The sequence below is a fragment of the Juglans regia genome, chromosome 1, assembly GCF_001411555.2.
Source record: "Juglans regia cultivar Chandler chromosome 1, Walnut 2.0, whole genome shotgun sequence".
Lineage (NCBI taxonomy): Eukaryota > Viridiplantae > Streptophyta > Magnoliopsida > Fagales > Juglandaceae > Juglans > Juglans regia.
The window spans coordinates 8994146-9002548 of NC_049901.1; the positions used below are offsets into that span (position 1 = coordinate 8994146).

An 8403-nucleotide genomic window follows, 5' to 3' on the forward strand; every position below is an offset into this window, starting at 1 on the left:
ACATATTGTATTGTCATAAATTATAAAAAAAGCAAGAGGCCATGTTTTAATTATTAATTTGAGGTGATTCCAAATGGAAAATAATTTATAAGCAAAACAACTCTAATAAAAGGGAACTAATTATTAACGAAAATACTTGTATCTTTAAGGCTAATTTCCTAGATCGAATTGTCATTTTGGATTTTACTAAACAGGCAGCCTCTGATTGGCATGATCATATATATGAAAAAAAAAATGTTCATTACGGCCTACACATGAATTAAAAAGACAGATCAAATGGTACTACATGCATTTTATAAGATTGAAAATTTAAAATTAACTTCAAGGCTAGCTAAAACAACTGATCCTAAAGCGGATTATGAAAACCAGGGAACTGTCATTTAAACAAAGATTGCGAAATCTTCTTTACAAAGGGTCCATGTAAGAATCTCCAATTTTGGCGAGATAGCATTAAATCTTTTATTTTATTCCAGATTTTCTGAGTTTAATTAGTGAGGCCAGAAGTGATGCATGTATGTTGTCTTCATAAAATACAGTCTGCATTTGTTTAGAAATGAAAATTTTTAAAAGAAAAATTGCTTGTAGATTCAGATAAGGCCTCCGGCCGGCCTATCTATCCCTATCTCTCCATATAAAAGCACGCAGTCATTGACAGTTGTTGCATCTTCTTTATGCCAACTTTGATTCAACTAGCACCACCTTACACTATAAGTACTATCTCTCCTTCCAGTTGTGGCATTCCTAGCAGCAAGCATATTGAGATTAATCATCATGGAATGTGAGAAGCTTGGAGCAGTTCAACCTCTGTCCAACACCCAATTAACCCCTCCTCCCATTGTTGATATCCACATCTTGGTTGTTGATGATGACGCTACGTCTCTCGCCATTGTTTCAGCGATGCTTAGAGCACTGAAATATGCAGGTATATATATTAATTGTATATATATATATATATGCCTTTTCGATTCCTTTTGGTTTATTGTTTTTACAGATATTGGATGTCATGAGGATGATCTTGACATGTCTGATGATCTTCAGCCTGTTCGATGATATTCAATATTTAAGGATATATACTCGATCCGTTCCCGGCCAGCTAGCTGTTGTTACCATGAGAGGTGATCGGTGTCGACGATTTAGATCACTGGCCTGTTTGGGGCTACTTACCTTTCAAATTACATACGCCAATTAACGATCAAATTAATTCTTCTTAATTTGTCTGTGAAGTACTTATGGTCTTCATTTCTTAAAGATGTTTGTTCCCTTTTATTAGACCTCTAAACTTATTTTTCTAGTATTTTGTTGTAGGTGCAGATATTCATATATCGCACTGTTTGGTAAGCCATAGCATGCAAGTTTTTCAATTCACTCGGCCAAGAGACTTCATCATTTTCAGCCACATGCAAAGCATATAAATTGAAGTGAAAATCCGAGCTTCCATATATAAATACTTGGCCCGCCACCGGATTAATATATCCAACTTCTGATAATTCATCGTTTTCTTTCTCGCAATGCCTACTTTTCCAATCCCGGCCCTTTGCTTCTTCCTTTCACTGGATGTCATGCTTTTATGGTTAATTGGTATTACAATATGGGTATGTTTAAAAGTACTGTAACTGCTTTTTTCAAGTGTCAGTATCGAGACGTTCTCGATCTGAAGAAGAAACAAGAAAACCCTAGCTAGACTTCGTTCCGATCGGTTCCGGCAGGCTTTAGTACTTCACCTTCTCTTCTTTGCATTATCCAGGCGTTGAAGAATTTACATCCATACAAACAGAAATTTTATAATCTTCCTTCTTCAAATGTTATAAGAATAATATATAAAACTTTTTTGGTCAATTTTGGGGAATTTTATTACATATATATTAATTGTTGTTTTCCTTTCAGGCCATTGAATAACAAGCTGCTTCAATTAATTATTTCTAATCTTTACTTGGAAAATTAAGACTTTATATATCTGCAAGAACTTTTCTTGTTTTGCACAATAGTTGTACTTAAATATCTTAAGAGAAATTCCAATATATATAACATATTTATGCAATAACATCTTCCCAAAGTACTGATGACGCCGTTCCTACATTTTGATCATCAGTTGTGACTGTTAGAAACCCACTCGATGCTTTGGCTACTCTTCGGATGCAGAAGTTCGACCTTGTTGTTACAGATCTACATATGCCTGTAATGAATGGGTTTGAATTACAAAAGGAAGTTGAAGAAGAATTCCAACTACCAGTGATCAGTGAGTACTGCCATTTTACATTAATAATCTCTTACTATTTGATTTTTAAAGCATTAATTCTAGCCAAGTTCAGTACTTAGGGTTTTGCTTGTAAACAACAAGCTGCCTACCTTCAGTGAATTACCATGTAATTAAACTTTTATATATTTAGACATGTTCAGGAAAACTGATCGTTAAAGTACCGGTACTGCAAATTAGTACTTTTTTGTGAATGTGGTCTGATATCATAACTTTTTTTATTTTTTATTTGATCATGCAGTGATGTCCGCAGATGATGAAGAAAGTGTGATATTGAAGAGTTTAGAGAATGGGGCTGCTTTCTACATGGTAAAACCAATAACCCCAAATGATCTCAAGAATGTTTGGCAGTACGCTGTTGCAGGTAAAAAAGGCAGATCTGCTGCTATCGAACAAATAAGAGGCATCCGGGGAGATTCATCAGGTGAGAAAGGATCTGATCATCATCATGAGTATGTACATTCTGCTTCATCCTGCGTGAATGAAGAAAAGCGTACTACAGGCGACACTAAGCTGGATCCCAAGAGAAAGGCACCGGCCAAAAAGGCCGGCAAGGAAGATCTTGGGGAAGAGACTAAAAAGACAAAGGTGGTATGGACAACTTCACTACACAACCGGTTCTTGCAAGCCATAAGACACATTGGCTTGGAAAGTACGTAATTTATATATAAGCCATCCCTTGCTAATTGATTCCATGTTTTTTCTTCCAATAATATTGGTAACAACATTGTTAATTTTTTAATTTTGATTCTTTCAGAGGCTGTCCCAAAGAATATTCTCCAGTTCATGAACGTGCCTGGCATAACCAGAGAAAATGTAGCAAGTCATTTACAGGTTTGGTTTTCCTTCAAAGAAATCTGATGGCAATCACTAGGTATAGCAAATAAATGCATGTTTCCCATAGACAAACCTGGGCATAAAGATTTAATTAATTAGTGTTTGGATGTTTAAATATAAAGATTTCCAAAAGCATTTATGTTTTATTCTCTTTATGGTCGTTTTCCTTAGCTAGAGTTCTACTATATAGCAAACATGCATGTCATGTATATATTAAAACAGTACTACTGCTTGTGAGACCCAATAATAATATTATAGTTATATATAATATAAAAAAGTTAATACTTTTTTAATCATTGTGGGACTCAGAACTAATGATGTGTTGGACGTATAAGAAACAAGAAACAGGTTTGCAATTATTATTATTATTTAATTTTTACATCTTTCCATGATTAATAGGGATAACTGATCTCATGTTACGTTGTGGCCGGGAGACTGCACAACAAGAATGAGAACTTTATTATATATTCATGTTTTAATACGTTATATATAATCTTTAATACGAGATGCATGACCACCATCATATATAAATGAATTAATTTTGATGAAAAAGATAGGATGTTTTTCACACATACTTATTATCTATTACGTACTATATAATTTTGAAAGGTAATTAATGTTGTCTTTTGCTTCTATTGTGCCACCTCAATATTTTTAATTAATTTTTTTTTAATTATTCGAATGATTTTAAATTTTTACAAATATATTCTAATTTATCATTAATTATTATTTAAATGATCATTCAATACACAAAAGGCCCCGCCCTTCAGTTTCTACTTTTCAAAATAACTGATCATAAATTTGAATCATCTTAGAGGACCACGCACGTCATCCATTCATATATTAAATAGTAATGCTACTCATCATTTTAATTTTCATCATCATCTCATTATCTTATAATGTGATATTAGATGATAATTTTATAAATAAAATATAATAAATAGTCTCTAATTATCTAATATCATATTATAAGATGATGAATAGATTTACTTTGTATTAAATGACCATAATTTGAAAGGTCGAAAATACTTATTCTTCTTTTATTTATAAAGTTTTATCTTCTTTCGCATCTATTAACATTTCGTTTTCTTTCATTTATAAACATATATATATATATATATATATATTATTTATTAAAAATATTAATTAAAGAAAATTACATATTTAAACAACTTAACACACAATCAAGTTATAAACAGAATAAGAAATTTATATATGTTATAACAATTTTTTCCGGACGTCGCGCGGGTGCATGACTAGTACGTACGTATATTATATATATATATATATATATATATATATATATATTATATACATATATATATAGTGCAGTATCAAGAAATTAGAATAGTAAAGAAAGGAGGTTTTCTACAATATTCAAGCAAATTTTAATTTCAAATCATATTGTATATGTATGTCTTTGATCACAACTCGAATGAATGGAAAAATCCATATACATACAAATTTTTGTTAATATTTTTCCAATCTTCATCATTCCTTAATTAACGATGCTATATATGTGTGTGTGAATATGGCAGAAGTATCGTATATTCTTGAAAAGAGTTGCGGATAAGGGTGCCGTCGCCTCAAGAGGCTTCTCAATGTCTGCTGATAGATACATGAGATCAAGCTTCGCATCTGGCCAGCTTCCATTTTCGGTGATGCAAAATCTGCACCAACAACAATATCCAAAATTCCCAGAACAGCAGCAAATGCGAGCATCAATGTTCCAACAAGGAGGACTAGGAGGTAATATGCGGGCTCTTAATGCTCCCAGCACTGTTGACCCTTTCCTTTTTTCCAACAGAGCAACCTCAAATGGCAGCTCTGTGCCTCATTACGGATTTGGACATTCATTTAAAGCTCCCAACGTCGGCCCTGTCCGCTTTCCCGACAAGCAAGCTCCAAGTTCCAACTTTAATTTGCCTCAACTAGGGCATGGGCATTGGCCTGCCTTGATCAGCCATCAAGCTAATCTTCGGGAGCAGTCTTTTGGCAACGGAAATCCTCTTTACCAGGCAAATCGCTCAGTATTGGATATAGATCAAACTAAATACAATTTGGGGTCAATGTCTTTGTCAAATGGAGATATGGCACATGGCCTCATGAATGCTGCGAACAGCCTTATGAATGGTGCAAATTCAATTCCCACATACCCACAACAAAATGAACAAAGGCAGGGACTTTTAACCAGCTCCCCAATTAACTGCAACTTTGGGATATCTGAACTATTAATGGGGACTGCAAATAGCTCTAATCCACCCCCAAATTCTAGCTTTACTAACGGTACTTCTTATGCTGGCATCAAATTAAGCAATGAAGGGCAGCTAGTTTTTACGGGTCCAAGTGGTGATCATGGCTATGGCTTGTTGGCTGGGAAGAATAACAATATTGCTGTTGCACCTATGGGGAATATTGGGACTTCTGGTTATATGACTCAAGGAGGGGGGTCTTCTTCTGCGCCAGGGTTGGAGAATCCAAATCAATTGCCACCAGTGTTATTTGACGAAAGCACTGCCAATCAACATGAAAATGCTTTGTTGATGGCGCCTCAGGCGCAGCAACAATATGGTCTCTCGAATCGAGGAGAATTTACTAATCATTATGGCTCTGATATTCTGCTCAATAACATTTCAACCCTCAGTGGAATTTCGGATCCGGGGCAACAATTGGGGGAAGATGATCTCAGTGATCTTTTCTTGCAGCAAAACATCAACCAGCTTCCTTATCAATGTGTAAGAAGACCCAAATCTGTTCTCGTTTAGCAGAATTTCATTTATTAATAACTCGATTTCTTTACGCAATGTAGGCTTCATAAACCTGCATGCATGCATGATTGCTTCTGACTTCTCTAAATATTCTGATCATGATCGTCACAGGAATCCCAAGTGAATTATGACATTTCCGGTTCATCATCTTGTGTTGAAAATATGAATGAAGACATTGAAGAGAATCCACTTTTGAGTGAAGTACCATCCCTTGGCCAGGTATCTCTAATTATACTTCTATCCACAAATAATTATCATTTCTTTTACTTTACAGTCTAAACTATTAAAAGTTTCTGATTACACCCTCAACTATCAATATTTTTCAAATGAGAATATAATCCACTAAAATTTGACTGTTAAGATGGATGAAAAAATCAATCTTCATGGTCAAATTTTTGTTAATACTCAAAAATTAATTATCTTAATCTGAAGTGGAAATTGGATATATATTCTTTCAACTTTTCATTTCAATCCATTTCCTTAATTTACAAGTCGTCTTAAACAATGAACATTGTCCATGTGATTGTTTGTAATTGATGCCAAATGTGTTGTCACACAATCATGTGTAGAATCGGGCCAATGAACAGCTACCGAACGCAGTCTTTGAAAGCAATGTGTATCATGATCCAGAGAAGAACGTCCAGCTTGATCAACACTCCAACCAGGTAATTTATATATATAGCTTTCCCTTTTTTTTTGTCCCAAGCATGTATACATAGCTCGTACTTCATTACAAGCATTTTATATTATCTTAGAAATATAGAATATAATAGGTTTAGATAAACTCTGAAGAGAGAAAAAAAGAAAAAATCTAAAGATCGATCGGGTTGAAACGCATGCACTTTTTCCCTCCTAATCCTAACCTATTTCTTAAAATGCGTACAGCAAGAAAACGACAGAGAACTCGAGAAGGATGATGATCTTATAAATTGCATTAACGATCAGGTAAAGAATACAGTACGTACCTCCTGAAGTAATCCATTTCTCATTCAGGCATGCATATATGGGGATCATAAAGAGCTTTTATTTTCTTCCATACAGATCAATAAAAAAAATGTATTTTGTAGTTTCGAATTAATTCGATCGTTTAGTTTTTTCTAATGCAAGTTTGGAAATGATTTTTGTTAAGGAATGGCCGGAAGAGGAGTTCATGGATTTCTTGTTCGGTCTTGGGCCATAGCTAGTAGCTGATCAGGGAGTAAGCTGAGGCTGCGCGCATGCATGCATGGCGAGGATCTAAAATATCCGGTGGCTGATCGAGAAACAGTACTACTATGCATCCTAGTTGACTGACTGGATTTCAAATAATAGTATAGGAATTGCGCAGTTTAATTTTTAACTCAGTTATGGTTCTGTGGTAATCGAACTTTGCAAGTGCCTTTTGTTTATTTTCGTTGTGCAGCTTGTAATGCAGTGACTCTTTTCTGTATGCTCATTACCAGTATGAAACCAAGTAGGAAACTTATAAATAATATTTACCCCGTATATCTGCCTATATCTTAAAAGTGTCTATAACATCAACAGTAATGAACAGTTTAAAACAGTGCTCAATCTAGCGTCGTCTTCTTCTTAGTTGAATGTTAAACATCTAACGCAGTGTCGTCTTCTTCTTCTTCTCCTCTCTCTCGCATGTTTCTTTTCTTTCTACGGCTCAATCGCATGTTTGTTTTCTTTGTTCGGCTCAACAATATAGATATATTTCTTCTTCGTTTCTCTTCTTCCCCATATGATTTCTTTCTTCATTTTAGATGTATTTTCGAATCTTGATTTTATTTCTTCTTCGTTTCTTTTTGGTTTGAAGAGAGGAACAGAGAGAGTTGTCGTGTGCGTGTGAATGGCAGTGTGCGATGGAGAGGGAAAAGGAGGATCGTGGTGGTTGGGTCTGGTAGAGATTGTTGCCGGTGTGAAGTGGTAGAGGTGCGGTGGCCTGGGTGGCTGCGTACGGCTGCGCTAGTTGAAAGAAATGGGAGAAACCCATTTCAGATGGGTTTCCGCGGGGGACAGATATGGCTGGGTTGGTCGCCGGCGTGAGGGGGAGTCGCCTGTGGTGGTCGTGACTGTAGGTGGCAACAGGTGGCGGCGTACATCGGCGCCGGTTGAGAGAAATGGGAGAAATCCATTTCGGATGGGTTTTCGCGGGGGAAAGTTAGGGCTGCACGTGGTGGACATCGATGGTGCATCGATCGGTCGTCGGCGTGAGAGGGACTCCCGGGTGGTGGCGGTGAGGTTGGCCGGCGCACGGCGGCGCCGGGCTGGGCTGAAGAAGAATGGCCCGTCAGATGAATCGGGCCACAGAGAGAGAGACAACGTGAAGAAAAAAAATTTTTAATAAAATCATTATAAATTCACTACAAAAAAATAATATATACAAAAAATCATAAACAAATTATCAGCAGCTATACTATTACTATGACCCATATTGTGCAATGCAGATGCTATATTATCAAATTTAATTTAAGAATATTATCAAATTTAATTTATAAAATACTAATATTTTATCATTAAATAAATGATGAAATTTATTTAAATATTTTTTAAAAAGTA

The 8403-nt window shown here is 35.5% G+C and overlaps 1 protein-coding gene across 3 annotated transcripts; it reads left to right on the top strand.

Moving 5' to 3' along the window:
• The first annotated feature begins 739 nt into the window (after window positions 1–739).
• LOC108998612 (two-component response regulator ORR21-like) lies at window positions 740–7339 on the top strand. 3 transcript variants are annotated; one of them, XM_018975211.1, is made up of 10 exons: window positions 740–922; window positions 2090–2236; window positions 2496–2678; window positions 2757–2906; window positions 3012–3088; window positions 4630–5826; window positions 5971–6078; window positions 6429–6524; window positions 6745–6804; window positions 6989–7339. In XM_018975211.1, exons 1-10 carry the CDS (start codon window positions 772–774, stop codon window positions 7037–7039), a joined length of 2220 nt encoding a protein of 739 aa, XP_018830756.1. In that variant the 5' UTR covers window positions 740–771; the 3' UTR covers window positions 7040–7339. The 3 variants fall into 3 exon arrangements, with proteins under 3 accessions (XP_018830756.1, XP_035538876.1, XP_035538886.1); XM_035682983.1 differs by having other exon boundaries at window positions 2496–2906; XM_035682993.1 differs by lacking the exon at window positions 740–922 and adding an exon at window positions 1053–1115 and having other exon boundaries at window positions 2496–2906.
• Window positions 7340–8403: the final 1064 nt, after the last annotated feature.